Consider the following 19,800-nt stretch of genomic DNA (forward strand, 5'->3'; position numbering starts at 1 on the left):
AAAATCTAGGAAATGCTCCAAAAGGCCATAGTTTCAGGCATAAGAACATCCAAGTACACCTCAGTAAAGCTCTCAACTTATTTTTAACATTCCGAACTGGAAAAACAAATAAACAAATTTATCTTTTTGGACTACAGAAGGCACCATATAGACCCCAATGAATCCTAGGCATTAGCTGGCTCCTATCCATGCAAGTTAGGGATAGCACCCTTCACAACAGGTTTACCTCAGAGGGAAGTAATTGAAGCTAAACAGAATCTCCCAGGAACTGAGCCAACAGCTAAAAGCAGTGCGGATGAGCATCTGTATAACTATAATGATAAATAATAAAAGAAGACTGAGGGTAATGGGAAATTGGTGCTGTTGCGATGCCAGACTGCTCAGTTCACATAGTTTAAAACAAATTATGATCAAAGCAGCTTATTGGTTTACTTATGATACATAATTAACTGGCAATCAGATGAACTGTCTGCTTAGGATCATTATCAATTATGCAGTAGATAAACTGCAATACTAGACACTTACAAAATATGAATTAACTTCTTCAAAATTTCTGAACACCATTCTTGAGCAAATCCCCAAAAGTTCTAGTCGCAGACTCACACGTGCACACACATACACACACACACACAGATGCATGCAGCCCCTCTCTCATGGTTTGTGGGGGTCACCGTCACCACCTCCCCAGCGATGGGAGCTCCGCTGGGTGCACACCTCTCCTGCAGGAGATGCAGTTGCCCCAGCATTGCTGCCGTCCACATATAGAACTTTTCTTTTTTATTGTTAGCACCTTATTTGCACACGCTCCAGTGGGAACTGAACTGCTTTTAAAGAAGAGACATGTGGGTTTTGTTGATGAACAGAGGTAGACTAGCATACTGCATGATATAAATCATTAATAAAAAGGACTTTTCTAAGTTCTAGACTACATGAAAACATAAAATAAAACATGAATGTTTTATGTTATAAAACATAACACTATATTATAAAAGAAAACACCCAACACTAAAGGCATTACCTAAAATGACTGTCTAAAAGGTGTCATTTCTGATACTCTTTAAAATATAAACATTAGTGGAAAAAGACTTGTATTAGTTTTAGAGAATTTTGATCATATTTAATAACTGAATATTCCCAAAGGTTTTCTGATATTTGTACATGTCATTTTATGGCAAATCCTTTGACACTTTAATATTAATTTTTTTTTCCACTCCAAAAATATAAGAATTATTATATATGTTACATATTTTTGGAGTGCTTAAAGGAATTTCTAACTAAAGAGAAGAGTAGTGCACTGCTACCCTGTTTTCTATATAGCTCTTTCTTTACCAAGAGATTCTCCTTGATAGTTGTGTCAGTAACCTATTTAGGTCACATTCATTCCAGTTGAGTAACCATCTTTTCAGTTCAAAATGTGATGTTGCAGATCACTAGATCAAGGTCGTCATTTTGCACCTATTCATAGCAGCATCTCTAAATCTTGAACAGAATGGTCAGAGTACACGTCAGAAATAGCTTTAGTGTACTCTGCTTTAGTAATAGAAAAATCAGCAGAAAGTCTTACACTTTCTGAAAAAAAAAAGTAGAAATTCTGTGATGATAAATGTAGAACTCCTACCCTTCTTCATGGCTTTAAGTACAGAATCGTTCTAGTTATGAGAAAAGCCTTTACTGTGGAAATGTCTACATTGAATGCAAAAGTAGAGTTTGGGGGGTGGGGGAATGTTTAGGCATTTGTATGTGCTTCTGAAGCAATTTTCACTTTGTTTATGCCAAAATTCCTGCATTTATAATTAACTGAAATGAATATATTGCTCTCATAGTCTCAGACATTCTTTATGAACTTTGTCTGACTTCATGTAGCCTACATCAGGTTGTTCAAAAATACCTACTAATATCTGTGGAAGACAGGTGCTAGATATTGCTGCATTTAACTTAAAACATTGAGTTACAAATGATCTTGCAATACTTTTATTCTTTTTCATGTGATGACCTTGCTATATGATTAGTCTTCAATCATCAACTATGCCAAAAAGGTGAGAATGGCAATCAACTTTGTACAAATTTTTTGATTTACGAAACAGTAGCAAGGAAATGTAATATGCTTAACTTCAGAAAAAAGAGTAAGTGTAATAGAAAGACAAAGATCACTTGAAAAGATTTCACCAAAACAATTTCACAAGCTTAGCAATTATTACTAAAACAAAATATAGAAATTTGTACTGTGCAATGGTGTACCGATTTGTAGATGAAGGTAAATTGTGAGATCTAGTACTTTATTGTTTCATCAGAAACCTTGGACGGCAGAATCACACACACATCTGCTGTGTACACATAGGAGTTGTCAGCGGCAGTTAGACATTCACACAAAAATACCCTGATCATCTACAGTACTTTCATTTCTAAAGTTTTCTTTCTCTGTAGATCTCTCATTACTTCATAAACCTTGATTAAGTAGGGCTTTTAATGCCCATGAAAGTATGCACAATACACAGAGCTAATCTCATCCAATACCCAACTGGATGATAAGTAGAATTTCAGTTTACAAAAAAAATAAAAACTAAAATGCATCCAAAACATCAAGAAAAATCCTTACCTTCTTATTTGAAATCATTTGTGCTGCAACAGTCATGGTATAGGTTTTAAATTTACCACACACTATTGTTTGTCATGCATATAGCTATTAAATGAATCCTTTTTTACCTATGTCTTTTTCATATACTCTGTCCTCAGTACTAATCACTGAAATAACTCAGGCTTTTTTAGAGATCTGTCCATCTGAAAAAAAGTGGTTTGTGCACGTGTGTATGTATAGAGGAATTGCCTGAGTGCATAGTATGTTTATTATAAGTACCTCAATATTCTATGTATTTGATTTTCTTTTGTCATTGCAGTTTCATATTCAGTATCTTAAAGATACAGTCTAATAAGTCACGTTTTTCCTTTTTACAGTTAGATGACTAAAAAACTACTAGAATGATACATGAGTGAAATAAACTATAATCAAATATATATTTAATGTAATTTCACATAATTTTTAGATAGTAGTATTTTAATTTGGGCCTGTGTGTGTTTTATTTATACTGTGGTATTCCATCTGTTGTGTTTTATAGGAAAATATGTCTATCTCTGCATAATCACCACATATGCTACAGTCAAATATGAATAATGATTTTGTTCTCTATTTAGTTTATTCATGTCTTCACATTAAACCTGTATCTCCTGTTTTCCTAAGAAAACATACTATAGTCTCTTCCCAACTGCTTCCTTCCATCCTCCTATTCTTGGGAAATTGGATTTTCCTTTGTTCTGAAACCTTTAATCATAATTACTTTGGTTTGTCCATGGAATTAGAAAAAAGTAGTTGTCTACAGATTTCTAACATTGTTAAGACATCCTAACACAGCCTACATAGACTGGGGCAGGCAGTATTAACTAACGTTGCTCATTCCTTTGAGTTTTCACAGTTTGGAAGTTGCTTCAATTAGAAGTTGGCTCTGCCATCTACTAATAATGGCAGAGAGGAGAAGACTTCCTGATCTCAGCTGGGATGTGATGCTGTATTGGAGTTGTGTGGCAAGGTTTTGGTAGTGGAGGGGTGGCTACAAGGGTGGCTTCTGTGAGAAGCTGCTAGAAGCTTCCTCCATGTCTGATAGAGCCACTGAGCCCATCAGTGATGGTGGTAGTGCCTCTGCGATAACATACTTCAGAAAGGGAAAAAAATGCTGGGTGACAGCAGCCAGGGAGAGGAGTGAGAAGATGTGAGAGGAACAACTCTGCAGACACCGAGGTCAGTGAAGAAGGAGGAGTGATACAGCAGCTTGGTGGGCAACTGGCATCCAGCCAAGGTCAACCCACCACAGATGCTATTAACTTTTGCTTCTCACTGGAACCAGCATCTGGCTGAGTGACTGTTCCTCCACTGTGCCACCACGGTGTTTTAAAATAAATTGTTTGACTCTAGATACTGATACCTTAGAAGTGGTGAATGTGAATGGGGAGATGATTCCTTCTCTCCTTCTGCTGGATGCATCTGTTCAGGGGATACTCTATAGTCCGTCCAAATCTGGTGCAAGAATGACTCACAGCTCAAGGATGCAGACCACACCACAAAGATAGCATTGTGGCCTTGCAATGTAATAATTGTTTATGTATGCAGTTGTTCAGAGTTAATGAAATAACGTGAGGCCAGTATCACAGACAACTGGAATTGTGTCTTTATATCAGGTTTTGGAAGCTTAAAATTGTGTAGAGGTGCTTGAGCTTGGAAAGCCTGCAAAAATCCTTTTCAAAGTTACTGCAGGATGGAAGGAATCAAACGTGCTGCATTCTCATCCTGTCTGCCAGTGAGGAGTGGACCCTGAAGTAAACGCTGCACCCAGATGTTTATTCCATTTTTGTTTTACTTCTCCCACTAGAACCTAGTAAGGAACAAATATGCATGAAATATAAGCATTTAGGACCAGGGAGTGAGCTGAGGGCCATGCTATTTGGCAGTATGGATGCATCCTGTTAATTTGGTTACTCTTAGATCCTAGCTGAAAGCTGACTGGATGTAGACACGAGGCCAATGCAGTAGTCTTATCAGTCCAAAGTCTAGGGCTTAAGTACAGGTCAAGCACACTATGTTAAACAAGTCTTTTATATTGTAAAATATGTATTGCCTATCATAATGCTCCCAAGTACCTCAGTCTTCAACATGTTATCCTTTTCTGTATGAAAATATTGTTATTTCTTTTTATTTAGCAGGAAACTCAAGCACAGACAGCAGAAAGAAAATCCCCATATTGGATTTAGGTACCAAAATGTTAAGTGTGAATACACTCTATCAATAAGCAGCTGCTTCCTAGAATGGATTCCTGTGCGAAGTGCTTTGCTTCTATTTACAGGACACAAGGAGAGCAGGCTCAGTGAATGGGAACTGTGAACATAAATGCATGTATCAAGATGCTGTCTAGAGCTAGTTGAAAGGGAAATGCAGAAGTCAGAGGTGTCTTAAGTCATATGCACTATGCAACTTTTAGACTTTGCTCTTGGTTCCTATCCCTCATCTTCTCCTCACTCTGCTACAACTAAAAATAAAATACACAGTTGTTCTGCAGAAAAGATTAATTGCAAAAGGTATTCATATGGTAACCATAGGATAATAATTCTCCTCAAACTGTTGATGTTTCTCCCTGCTCCAGAAGATCTTAATTCCTTTGTGAAATAAATAAATAAATAAAAGATGGAAAAGTGACATTTCTAGAATAAGTCCTGTAAGGTCAACTCTTCATTGACACAGTGAGATTCAAAGCTTTCCAGTTCAGGAGCAGACAAGAAAAAGACATTGTAGGATAATGGTAACAACACTGCTATCTGTGTCTTCTTCTGTTCCCTGCAACATCCTATCTTTAGGTGAACATAAAATTCCCTATTAACTCTTTAACTGATGTCAGTCTTAGGCTTTACATTAAAATGTGTTCTCTTTATGGACTACCTACAATCTTCCTTCTCAAACCCATGTCTCATAATCTCCTATGTATTATCGCACATCTTTTGTCCCTCCATTACATCTTTGGCTCTATTTCTTTGCATGTTTCTCTCCTCTGACTTCTATATCCCCCTCCGAACTGTTCTAAAAAATTAGAGGTAAAGTATGAGTAGTGTGAGGTAGTGCTGTTATTTTAGAGAATGTAGATAGAGAACTTCAGAGGAGAAATAATTGCCTGAAAAGTTCCTTTTTTCTTCTTTTTTTTTTTCTTTTCTTTTTTCCCCAAGAGTCTGGGGCAATCGCAAAGGCTGCTGTAAAAGGTGAAATATGTAGGGCAGAGCATGTAAAGAAACAGATGGGAAAAGAGGTGAGATAGCCATGTATAACATATGGTTATATAGTTTTGGGGCCAGTAATTAGTCAAACCATATGGATTTGTGTAATATAACATTATTATATAGCTGTGGGTCAGTAACTTATGAAAAATCTCTATGTGCAGGCTGTCATAATTTTATTGGGGGATAATTTTAAATAATATTTAAACCAATGTTAAATTCAAGGCCATATTTACTTTATAAAAGGAGTAGAATCATCACTAGAAAGGGTGTCAATAAGTTGAAAGTAGAAGAGTTGTGAAGTATTAACAAGTATGTTTTAAAATATTTTATGACTCATACTTTGCAAATTGTCCACTTTAAAATTTAGGAGTTATTTCAGTCACCATTCAGAGGGCAGAGTTAATCTTTCAAGAATAATAGCTATTCAGAACAGAAAGTTTATCTTTAAGTTCTTTATAAAGCACTTTCCAAATGCTCTGTAGGGTGCTGGGAATGAGCCTTGGTCCCTACATGCCTTTATAAATGAATCTGGAGAGGATACTACAATCCATATATACAAAATATAGCCTGGCATATTTCAGTACTCTAAATTGAATAAGTATCCCTCCTTAAAAATTATGTATTTTGAAGATATATTTTTATATCTTATTAATATTTCAAGGGCCATGCTCAGCTATAGTAGCACAGGAAGAGGGAACAGGGTACAATAACAGGCAGTTAAGGAGCTTGACAACGAAACATTTTATTGTCACAGTGTCTGTTTCAAACAAGAGAATGAAAATCTGCAAGAAGTTCTAATAATAAAATGATAATGAGTTGTGAATACTGAAAGAAATTGTGAAGTTAGTTTCTTTAGGGAACATGCAGCAGTGGTACTACATAAAAATGTTATCTAATAATTTGTACTTTGTGGGCATTTAATGTGATTCCTCACATTAGCTAAAATGAATGAGAATTATAGGGAAACAAAAACATTTGTAGTACAGTTACTGAAATATGTTATGTATGTGAACCATGTTATACCTGAAAGATGGAGACTGAAAATAGTTTTTGCCTCCTAAAACTTTTGTTTTCTAAGTATCTATTATTCAAAGTTATTTTAAAATGTTGTTGTTTTATCTGAATTCTTATAGAAAACAAATGCAATAGAAAACTTGCCTGGGATCTGTTCCCTTGTCTTGAACTGCTGTAGCCTGCATTACCAAAACGTGCATGGTTTTTCCACTTTCCCTCTACTACAGGAAGGTACTAACAAATAACACTAGAACTAGAATATGGTTCACCTAAATTTTAGTGTTTACACTATACATGTCTACACCTAAACCATACACTTAGTGCCTACTGTAGTCAATAGAGATGGAGATAGTGTAGTTGGTCTAGTTGAGACCAACATTTGCTAGACAGGGTAGTTGTACAGAATCCATTGGCAGCGCTGACCAGGACTACCCTGGGAGCTTATGAAATGCCTCAAATTAAAGATACCTACATTTTCATCTTTGAAGCTGTATCCCTCCCCATTCCCAATAGGGTGAACTGAATCTGTCCTGGTTGTCACACACAGCCAGGAAATTTAACAAAGGAAGAAACCGTGTCTGTTCAGAGAATATTATAGCACTGTGGCTGTAGTGGAATATCACCATTCTATTCTTCTTGTTTAAATTCATCTTCTACCCATCTTGGTGTGTCTTCATTTCTGCTCTGCAAAAATATTTGTCTGTTTCCACCAATCCAGCAAATAAGGATCTGGCCATAGAATGAACCAACATTTACTGCTATCATCACATTATTTATTTTTTTTATGTTGTCTTCTTCTGCCTATGCCTGATTTTCAGTCTGTAATTGCTATAGTTGATTTTTACATTGATTTTTGCGGTGCCTAACACAATGGGACATATTTGTGAGTAGTTCTTCACATACTACCACAAAAAAATGTGATTAATAATGTAGATTTTTCTGACCCTGAAATCTACAGCCTGTTTAAATCCTGCATTTATTTGTTTTTATTTACTTAAATCAAAATTAATAAATTTATGACTATTCACAGTTCTAAGTGCACTACCACATTGCTATTAACACAATAAAATCACATCAACATTACAGTAAATTCACCAATAAGCTCTCCATTGATCATTTTGGTTTTCTGCAGCTTCAACAGAGTTTAGAATCTCTCTTTTCTCTTACATGTAGTGTTGATTTTATTTATTTCTGTTTCTTCTCCTTTCTGCTCTTTTTTTTTTTTTTTTGCTGTATACTTGACAGTTTTCTGTGGCATCTGAGAAAATCATAACTTCCCGAACCTGTGTAACAGAGGTTTAGTCTAACACCCTGAGGCCTCCAAGAGAATTATCACTGTTATGTGTGCCTAAGTTATTTAGCTATACTATGAAAGGACTCCTCTGAGATCATATATATGTATATATATGTAGTTACTGTGAAAAGCCTACAGAGAAAAAATAAAAAAGTTATAAAGTTGATTAGAAAATTATAGACCCTTTATGACCTGTAGACCAGTTAGACCATTTATGGTCTCTCTGTTTCAGTAATGTTTCCAGTTTCCTGCTTGCTTTCTCATATCATACTAGTTTAATAAGGCACTTGCTTATTTCTTCTTTTTCCAGTCATGTAATTATTTTATCAGTTTGTAGAGAATAAGTATGGTAGTTGGTATGACAAATGAGGAAAGGACATTATATCTGCTAAAAACAAAAAAAGAAAGCAACATATTTAAAGATGAACAAGGCACTAAAATTACATCACCTTTCTACTGACAAGTAGAGAGATGGAATATCAATTAAAAATTGAAGTACATACAAAGGTTAAGTTTAATATGACTCATAATTTACTCTTAATTACTTACTGATTACTTTCTGTAAAGATAGACATCCATCATAATCACTTTGACCTGCATAATCCCGTAATACTTATAATACCACTGACTGCCTAAAGTCAGTGGGTGTCCCTTATTGAGAATATATATGGAAAAATGTCCCTCACAGGAGAATGATGCAATACCTGCCATATTTCATATTTTTCTGAAGTTCTTACATTATTTTTACTCACATAAGTACACTTGCAATCCGTGGTTACTGCCCCACTACTCTAGTGAAAAACTAGTATTTTATAAACATCCATAAATTTATTATTATCTGAATTTTTTTAGGAAAACAAGTTATACTTTCATCCATGATGATAAAGACTATGACTTGGCATTTTATTGCATGTTTAAGGATGTATTTCTGACTAGTATACTTTCCTAAAGCTTTGTGCAGTGAGCTTTTGTTGCAGTGTTCTGCTGCAATTTGACAGTCAATTGGATTGATGAGTCACTCCTTTTCTGCCTGTTCATCTTGTTTTAATAGCTGTAGTCACTCCAGAGTCTCAACGACTAGACATCAACACCCACTATCAATTTGGGAAGAAAAAAAATCATAATTAGGAATTGCTCTTGTGAAATTCTCTTTTAGGAACTCTTATACTCCCTGTCATTATATTATTTATTTATCTCTAAAATAGAGACTTAAAGATAGTAGAACTTTCTGTTCTACTTTCTCTGATTTATTTACAGATGAAAAATTGACATGTATGTTTAAAAATATATGCAAGTATCTACATAAAATATATGCATTGTATATAAACATATGTGTATACATATATATAATATTAAATTGAATTCCTGCTCGCATTCAAGTTCATATTCTCACCTGCCTGCATGTTTACATCAGATAAGAAAATGTAGTGATGTTAGTCAGTGATGCTAACTGATGGATCGAAATGGTATGCCTCTATTTTGATGTTGCATTTCATCTCACCAGCACTTTCTTGCTCTCAGGCTCTACCCTGACAAATGTCCGATGTCCTACTACAGTGGAGTGCACACTGCAGTTCACAAAGCAGCTCTCATTTCTTTGAAATCTTATCCTATCAGTATGACAGGACTACTGCAGGGGCTTGCTGGGCGCAAGAGGGCTGTCTTTACACCAGCTGGTGGATGCTGTGGGCACAGTCCGATGGAGCTGGTATTAGAGGCTTAGCAGGCCTCATGGCTGCTCAAAGCAGGCTCATGGCTTTATTCCAGTCTGTAACCTAGATTTCTTTCCTTTAAAAAGAAAAATTTGTGGAAAAGGTTGTGGATAAGGAAGAATCCTGGTGCTTATCCAGTTCTTGTCCAAGTAGGGGACTGGACCATGAAGAGAGGTGAGAGATATATCAATACAGATATAACCAAAGAAACAATCTGGTTAGTCAGCATCAGGAAGAAGATTTGCAGGACAGATTTCAGGCTTATGCAGAAAATGAATGCTTCTGTCTGACAGTTGCCCAAAGTCAATGTTAACAAAGAGGCCAACTGGTACAAGAACATGATGAAGATGAGAAATAACCTATTCTAAAGCCAAATGTGGCCTTCTGCAGCAGTGACGCAAAAACCTCTGTAATAGGATTTTTAAGAGCCTCTGGAAAAGCTCTGACTGTCACAGTGCACTACAGCAAACCCCACAGCTTTTCTCACCGAAGCAGCCTAATATGTAACCTACTTAGAAGGTGAATATGGCAGTGAGCTTGTGGAGCCTTTTTGCATGTTAAGGTATCCTCTGCAGTCAAGCATGCCTGTGTCAGGAATCAAAATGCGGTGAATATATTTCTCTGTATGCTTTGGTAAGAGGGCAATGCATAAATCTCCAACCATCTCTCCACAATTCATGATGCTTATTTCACACCCTCTAGGGGACCATGTGGTGTCAGGTCCAAACTGCTGAGACTGACATGCAGAAGAAGATATCAAATGGAGTTCAGGATGACAAAGACTGCAAGAGTTCTTGTGAACTGTGAAGTAAAAAGATGCTTGCTGACATAGCCTTTCACTCCCCCTACAGTTCATCTGGGTTTTTGCTAGTCAAGCACTGCTTACTTGTCAAATTCCCAGTCCCTATAATTTTTGGCACCTCATCCACCTCATCCTCTTCTGCAAGCTTTGTTTCCAAAAGATAATCACAGTCCCCAAAGTAAAACAAACTTTGGAGACATTTCTCCATTATAGGGAGCTTAGTCCTCCGTATTCTAAAGTCAAGGAACAGCCAACCACAACAGAGGGTATGGAATGAACAGTTTTGCAGAAATTTTGGCTAATCTTCATCTTTGATCTGGAGGCAAGGTATCATCAATTGGCAGTTTTGTCATGTAGGACAGGCATTAGACAGGAACCAGGAAAATAGCAGCAAGTGAAGACTTTGTTTCACCAAAATTTCTCACAACTCTGCAAATTTCTTAGACTTGCTGTCTTTTCATTATTCTTCAAAGATAAAGCCCCTTGGAGAGCAAATATTGGCCAATTTCATATACATTAAGTACTCAAAATTATCTAGAGCAATTTAAATCACCTGTAATGATGGAAAGACTCCCATCAGTACGCTAACATAGTTGACTGTTGGATCTATATAGCCCACCCCACTTTTAGAAGTGTAGGGAGCATTATTGTGTGAGATATTTCTTACTCAAACTTGGCTCCTGCTATCAAATACCTGTTCCGTTTCTCAGTAGGCTACTCAAAGTAACAAGAGGGCTCACTCCATTTGGTGTTTCTGTCAGAATAGAAACAGACAGTGATGGGACACTGGCAGATTGTCCTTCATACAGCAAAGACCATTTAGCTCCTCCCCTTCCTTCTCTATTGCTTTTCTATTACTACTTGATTACTGGAGGTCTAATATTCAGGTTTAAGAAGAGCAGAGTCACAACTCCTGACTCCCCAAAACACATGAGGATCTTTAGGGCCCATAATGAGGTGTTTAAATATATGTTAAAATAGAATTCAAAAATATTTGCCAAAAAAAAAAAAAAGTTTATGAATTATTTAGCTCCTTAGCCTTAATGTTTGAGGTCATTACAGAATCAGCAGAAAAGGCTGTGAGAGAATCTGAGAATGACATTGCTGCCCATCTGAATTAAGATACTTAAAAATTAGGAAAACAGACTTTTTTTTTTCAAAACAGTCTTGACTCAGTGACAGGAGTGATTACCAAAACTGGCTACAGATACAATCAATAGGTTTTAGGAAACCTACAATAAAGTAGAGAATACACCTACTAAAGAAGGCAATATACCTAAACAAAGAGCTGTAGCTAGAAGAGATGATTTAAAGCATTATGTTGAATCTGTCCATTTTTTTTAAAGAGGTTATGCATTATTTATTTCTCTGTACTAGCATCTTTAAATATTTAATATAAATAAAATTAATATAAAGACTCCAATCTTTAACAGAAAGTCTTTAAAGTAAGATTTTCATATACAGATTATGCCTGTTGTCCTGAATGTCCCATTGCCCTTCACTTAGCAGACAAGCTCTGTAAGTTTTCAGTGATACTTCAGAGCTTCTGGTTTTACTCTTTTTCAGAACAAGTAAATTAGTTCTTGGCATTTTTGTGATGTTCACGTTTAGCAATGTAATAATACTTTCTTTCTGAAGTATATACAAACCATAAAATAAATGATGAATGAAAAATCAATATTGCAATATGTTATTGATTTTGTATACCCAGAGGACCTGACACTTAAGTAGCTAAACTGATTTGTCTAGTAAAATCCTGTTGGTCTTAATCAGGATTTTGCTGCTTCTCCTCTCCTATGTGCAGAAAATCCTTTTACTTTCAAGATCAAATCAGTTGAACTAAAGAAAAGAATCTATTGCATTGTCAGAAATAATCACCCAGTTTTCTTCCTAGGAAATGTAGAAGGTTGTTCTCTTTTTTAATCTAAGCTGTCCCAGTACTTCTCCATTCCATATGGGAATGAAGAACAGTCTAAACCTCATAAAAAGAAGTACACTTAAAATGCAAACAAACTTAGTATAATTCTCATTGCCTCCATCTAGGGTAAATTTAAGGAATCATGGGCTGTAGATCTGTAAGAGGAATCCAAATTCATGTATTCAGATCTCCTATGTTGTAGGATTAAGTTTAGTATGATTGAAATATGTTTGTTCTCATTAATCTCCAATTAAATATTTCCTAAAATCTCTGTTGATGATAACTTTCAGTGGTTCCACCACTTTTTTCTTGAAAGATTTTTCCAGTTTAATTATTACTTCTGCAGAACCACTGCAGTAAAAACAATTTAGAACAGAACAGCACTAGGGCAAAACAGGTTTTTTTTCTTTAATTACAGGTTTTGAGGTTTTTCATCTATGACAAGTACCTAATCAGAAATAGTGATCTGTGTGTCATTAAACCAAATGTAATCCCATGACCTGAATTAGGAATGGCTTAATGCTCATTAAAACCATTTTGTTTGTATTCTTATAGCCTATTAAATTTGAGAAAGCATGTTCAAAACAGTACTAATATCGTAGGTGTGGGGTAAGTTTTCCTCTCTTCAAGTTAAACAGAGGACTTCATGTAGTTCTGTTGAGAGTGAAAGTTGGCAAGCAATTAAGGTTTTAGTTCATGACTATGTATATTTTTCACAGATAGTTGTTTATGTAAATAATAATAACAAGAAAGGCAGAAAAATATATTACATAGTGGAAGATGAAGAGGGTTGCAGGGGTCTTTTATTTACACAGTATTTCATTTCACAATCCTAAATAAAGCTGTATCACGTATGAGGTTTTCTCTTACTGAAAGTTAATCATGCCTATGAAAAGAAACTGATGGCCACAATCTCCATCCCAGGTTGTGTAATCACAGAGTCACAGGATAATTCAGGTTGGCAGGAGCCTCAGGAGGTCTCTAGTCCAACCTCCTTCTCAAAGCAGGGTCAGCTATGAGATCAGACCATATCCATTTGGGTCTTGAAAACCTTCAACAATGAAGACTGCCCAACCTCTATGGACAAACTGTTCAATTTTCTTGACTGTCTTCATGATGAGGACATAGCACCATTTAAAAAAAAAAAATTGTTTGTTTGTTTGGACAGGCCCGTATGCAGGTGTAGAACAGGAAATACTACTTTATTTTGTGGTTGGGGCTATAAGCAAAGGTCACAGCTGCTTCTCTGTTTACTGCAGGAACAGGGGGAGAGACTGTAGATAGTTTCTACACAGCTGTTTTCTGTTTAGACTTTGTTGTGTACAGCTGCAGCTGGCGGATTGGTTGAGATGTTCTGGTAAGTTTTACTTGCTTTACAAGTTGCAGGATGATCATCCATGCTGAGAGTCACTAAAGTCAAGGAATGAGATTTTTAACTTGACTCAATGTTTTTTGTAAAAAGGCTAGAGAGTGCAAGACTGGTATGAAATTATACAGCTGGCCTGCATGCAGCGATGATATGTACTAAAAAAGCCTATAGTGACTAATGATTTCTGAGAAGAAATTGTAGGCCTAGAGCTCTTCCTGTAGGAAGACTGTCAGCAATTACAATTAAAAAGACGTCACTTCCACATTCTTCTTCATGCAATCTTAGAATCCATGGAGAGTCTATGGGCCTTCCAGTGCCGGGAACTGAACTAACTGGGCTGCATTCAGTAGAATTCAGCCAAAACAGACTTAAAAGTATGCTCTTCTGCCTATTGACAAATTATCTGTAATATTTTAGCTGATTTAATCACCTCTTCTTCATCCATGAGCTGATTTCATTCAAGGACTACAGTAACTTGAGAGGTCTTCTATTCTTGTCTGTATTGCCATCTGGAATGTATTATATTCATGTTCTTGATACTAAGATAATTTTATAGGACCAGTACCTATTCCTATTGTTGTTGTTGTTATTGTTGTTGTTATAGATTAGCAAGGCACCTTACTGGATAAACAGAATTCAGGCACTCCAGAAACTGCTGGATTAGATGTTTAATATGTAATTTAATAAAACATTGTGGCAAACTCAGACTTAACCAATATTAGAAAATACATAGCTGAGCATAAGTCAAAGACTGTATTTGTTACATTACTAAGATTTCCTGAAATCAGAATGACAAAGATTTTAAACTGTCCTCTTTACTATGGAAGTAGACAGTGTTATAGAAATCATATGCTACAGTTCTAGCTTTAAACATGAATAGATTTCATATATAAAAAATTTACAAGCATTATAACATAACTTTATTAATATGCATCATTACAATATGCCCTTCAGCACCACCAAACAGTTGTATCAAATAATCTGTATTTTTGTTCTTTCTAACCTAAAGATTAATGCATTTACACAGTTCTTAATTTTAAATCAGGGGCAAAAAGATAAATAAATATGTCTCTCAATTGAATGTAAAAATTGCTTCATATGTCATGGCTTCATAAAACTAGCGGGGGATTTAATACATCCAGTTGAATTGTACCTTATTATACAGCAGCTGCTCTGCTACACTTAGATACAAATTGAATTTAAATTATATCTTTTTTAGTTCAATTAACAAAAGTATTGCGTACATGATGTTTGTTTCCACTTGGTTCATTGCTCTTCTGTTACAAAGAATGCATGAATCCTAAAAGAATTATTTCCCATGGAATTCTAACCTTTTATTACAATCCAAATAGTTAGTTGGTAAAGCTTAATAATTATGTTGATTCTTTCTGTAGGGATGTTTAAAATTTAGATTTTAATTTAATTTATTACCAATCAAATCAGAGTAGCATAATAAGAAAATACAAACAAATCTTAAAACACTTCCCCCACTTCTCACTTCTTCTGGTATTAACTTCACTCCTGATTTTCTCTCCCTTCTCCCCCTCAGCAGCACAGGGGGAAGGGGAATGGGGGTTACAGTCAGTTCATCACATGGTGTTTTTGCCGCTCCTTCCTCCTCAGGGGGAGGACTCTTCACACTCTGCCCCTGCTCCAGCCTGGGGTCCCTCCCACAGGAGACAGTCCTCCGAAATGAGTCCTTCCCTCAGGCTACAGTCCTTCACGAACTGCTCCAGCGTGAGTCCCTTCCATGGGGTGCAGTCCTTCAGGACCAAACTGCTCCAGCATGGGTCCCCCACGGGGTCACAAGTCCTGCCAGCAAACCTGCTCCAGCATGAGCTCCTCTCTCCACGGGGCCACAGGTCCTGCCAGGAGTTTGCTCCAGCGTGGGCTTCCCATGGGGTCACAGCCTCCTTCAGGTGCCTCCACCTGCTCTGGCGTGGGCTCCTCCATGGGCTGCAGGTGGATATCTGCTTCACCATGGCCCTCCATGGGCTGCAGGGGGACAGCCTGCCTCACCATGGTCGTCTCCACAGGCTGCAGGGGAATCTCTGCTCTGGTGCCTGGAGCACCTCCTCCCCCTCCTTCTGCACTGACCTTGGTGTCTGCAGGGTTGTTCCTCTCACATCTTGTCACTCCTCTCTCTGTTTGCAGTTGCTTATGTTTTTTCCCTTCTTAACTCTGTTACCCCAGAGGCACTACCACTGTCACTTATGGGCTCGGCCTTGGCCAGCGGTGGGTCCGTCTTGGAGCCGGCTGGCATTGGCTCTGTCAGACACAGGGGAAGCTTCTAGCAGCTTCTCACAGAAGCCACCCCTGTAGACCCCTGGCTACCAAAACCTTGCCATGTGAACTCAATTATTCCATTTTGTTAATAAACTCTTCATTTTGTATTTCATTTTTGTATATTCCATACAAGTTACTTTTAACAACAAAGACTTCTTAATGTCTTTAATGATTAACTGAATGCTCTTTATAGCTTTTGAGTTCATCTGTGAAAGTAAATCAAATTACTAAGTTCAGAAGGAAATGGTTTGGACTGTATATGGAAACATTTTTAAAATATTTTGTTTCAGATTGTAAATACAACATTCTGTACTTCCAGTAGAAAAGTGTCTGAAAAAACTACACGAGTACCTAAAATAAAGAAAATATTAACCCAAATTAAAATACAACTTCTAATCTTTGATGAAACTATCATGTAATTTCACAGGCTTTTTTTACACTTTATGGAAGATTGGAATCAAGTGTTACGAGATCAGTTGTTGTAGATAGTTATGCCACTGAACTGTAAGAAAAGATCATAAAGTTAAGAGCATACTGTTATCCAGACTTGCAATACTTTGATTTTATAGAGACCATTTAGTTTGGTTTTGGGGTTGTTTTTTTTCACTTTTCTTGGGGAGGGAAAAAATTTTATATATGTGTGTGTGTGTGTATATATATACACATGCATAGATATATATTCCAGGGACTACTTTATCTAAAGAAACAGAAAATATTTGTTAAGATATTGGAAGTAATCAGAAAATAATATTAATTTTTTAACACTGGCCAATGCCAATTTTGTATACATTTTGTATACATTACCCTATCATTATGTCTTATCAGGTGCTACAACTATTGAAAAGTATGATCTCAGAACAAATATATGGATCCAGGCTGGAGTGATGAATGGCAGGAGGCTTCAGTTTGGTGTTGCTGTCATCGATGACAAGCTGTTTGTCATTGGAGGCCGGGATGGTTTAAAGACATTAAACACTGTTGAATGTTACAATCCAAAGACCAAGGCTTGGACTGTGTTACCACCAATGTCAACACATAGGCATGGCTTAGGTAAGGAAAAAAAAAATGTTTTAAAAAGACATCACATTTTTCAGATGTATAATTTGTAATGGAAAACTCAGTACTTTAAAGCTATCATAGCACTTTAAACAGTAGCAATAACTGATTACATTGTTCTTGTTAGATCACTAAGAATATATAGAAGGTTTTTACTATTTTTCAAAATAATACTGGGAGAAATAAAAAAAAAAAAAAAAAAGGAAAAGGCAGAGGAACAGCGAAAGAAACCCCAAAAATTACACAGGTTAGTGAGAAAATTCAGGTTTGTATGCACTGATTTTGAAAAGGGACATCTTTACTAAACAATCAAGGTATTATTTATTTGTAATCAAAGTATTATGTGTTTTCATTTATCCAGCATGATAGGAAATAAAGGCTATAAATACTGTTGCAGTGATGGGCTGATGTACTTTACAAAGTATTTGTAGCAATAGTTTCATTATGACGGAGAGCAAATTTTCCCATAGCCTGTTTTCAGATAAGTTGGGGTTTTTTTGTTTGATTTGGGTTTTTTTAATTAGCATTATCCATACCACTGTCAGCGTTATATCACTGCTCTCCACTCAAAGGAATATATGTTTGGTGGGAGTTTTTATTATTTTTTAATTTAAGCAAAAGGTAGTTATATTGTTTCCTTGGAAAAAAAAAAAAGTAGTCTTTCTATTATGTATATCACATATATACAATAGGAAAAAAGCTCTAATTTATTAAATTACATAAGTAAGTTTGCGATGTTTCAAAAATATCCTTTTTTATTCTGAACTGTAGAGTGATGAGATTTTCTCACTTAAATAAAGAATTTAGAATCTATAGGACATACTCACCAGAATATAACTTGTATAAGGTATAGGAAAATGAACTGTTCATTATCTGTTCTGCTAAAATCACCTGGTGTGATAGAATCATTACATAATCATAAAAAATAGAAATGGAGAAGACATGCTAGGTTATCATGTCCATTGCCCTGAGTTACAATCAGCAGCAAGTCCTTTAATGTACTTCTGTACCAATATCTCACAAAATGAATGTGCTTTTCCTCTCCCCTCTCCCCGTTCCCATCATTTGACACTTATAATATGCATTTGTACAGTGGCTGGCATAATGCATTTTTGCTATTAAACATGTCTTGCAATAAAACGTAGTGATGGGAATCTGTGTCAAATTGCATCATGACACTAAATAGCTCTGTGATTTGAAACTGTTTCCTAAGTTTAAATTTAATTATAATGCTTCAGAAATACATGTAATGTCCTTTTTTTGCCAGTGTTCCAGAATTTTACAGAATCTGTTGTTAGTTTCAATGCTGTTCCCAAGGGTGGTAAAAATGCAACAACTTCAGCTATAACACAGGAAAGTATTAATAAAACATTAGGGAATGCTTGGTAGACAAAGAACTTCCCAGTGACAAGAGAGATGGAGCCATGATTGAAACCCATTTGTTATCAGCTCAAAAAATGTGTATAATTTTGGATTGATAATGCCACACATTCTTTTTGTCAATAGATTTTAAAAATACCTTTGTAATTTAAGTAAAGCTGTTCAGGAATGTTGAGGTTATGACTGGAGAAAAACTGGTATGTTTTCTACAGGAGAAAAAAAGGAACACACAAGACATTTGACCACTTGAGGGTTTCTTCGTTTTGTGTGGAATCACTTTTGAATTTTTATAGCGCAGAAATTGAGGACTTTGGTAAACAACGTGTAAAATGAGGAAATAAGTATAAACTGGAATTTTATTGGTGATGATGAAAATGATTAAATGCAGTCGTTTGTGAAGCAGTAGAGATGCCCTCTTTTTGTTTATTTAGAATTGCGTAAGAATCACGATATATTATTTCCTGAGAAGCTTAGCTAATAGAATTTCATTGCTTTTTTTCATTTTAATTTTTTTTTCCCCAGGAATCACATAAAATTATTATTTTAGTAAATGCCCTTTGTAATGAGAAATTAATCTGCAATAAGAATTTTTTTTAAAATTAGTTTTATAAAATATGTGTTATGTTATATCCATGTAGTGGTAATGCTACAGCTGTTTGAATTTGATTTTGTATAAAAAGTTAGAAATAGGAACCCATCCTTTAGACTGATGTCTTTTTGTTGACATCAAGCAAAAAAATTTCAGATGTACCTCATTGTAACTAAAGTCACAACCAGGCAATACAATTAATTTTTTTCCCTCTTCATATGATCTTCAACAGAACTATCTGTGTAGAAGTTTATATTTGTAGAAATGAAAAATGAGAAAAGGAAAACTGACAGGTCTTGTAGTGAAAGTACGTAGAGTAGGAAGTCGTATGTTTAGGCAGTTTCAGCCACTGTCAATGGAAGGTGAGTGGAAGCTATGGCAGTGGTAGTGTTTGGAGTAAGTGGTGCTAAAGTACAAAAAAGAACAGGTAGACTGTGGGATCCAAAACTATTATTTCAACTAACAATGATTCTAATATCTCTGTCAAGTAGGCCATAAAACAATATGGAATATGAAAAAGTAATAAGAAGCCAGAAAGGCAGTGAAAAGCAGAAATTAAATATGGGGAA

General features: G+C 35.9%; 1 protein-coding gene across 1 annotated transcript in view; it reads left to right on the forward strand.

The window, feature by feature from the left end:
• KLHL1 (kelch like family member 1) overlaps positions 1 to 19,800 on the forward strand; it is a 268,520-nt gene that overhangs the window by 191,768 nt on the left and 56,952 nt on the right. The window contains exon 7 of the mRNA XM_075741724.1: positions 17,032 to 17,256. Within this exon, the coding sequence (XP_075597839.1) occupies positions 17,032 to 17,256 (225 nt within the window). The remainder of the gene's footprint in view (positions 1 to 17,031; positions 17,257 to 19,800) is intronic.

Source organism: Balearica regulorum, chromosome 1 (assembly GCF_011004875.1).
Source record: "Balearica regulorum gibbericeps isolate bBalReg1 chromosome 1, bBalReg1.pri, whole genome shotgun sequence".
In the NCBI taxonomy this organism is placed as follows: Eukaryota; Metazoa; Chordata; class Aves; order Gruiformes; family Gruidae; genus Balearica; species Balearica regulorum.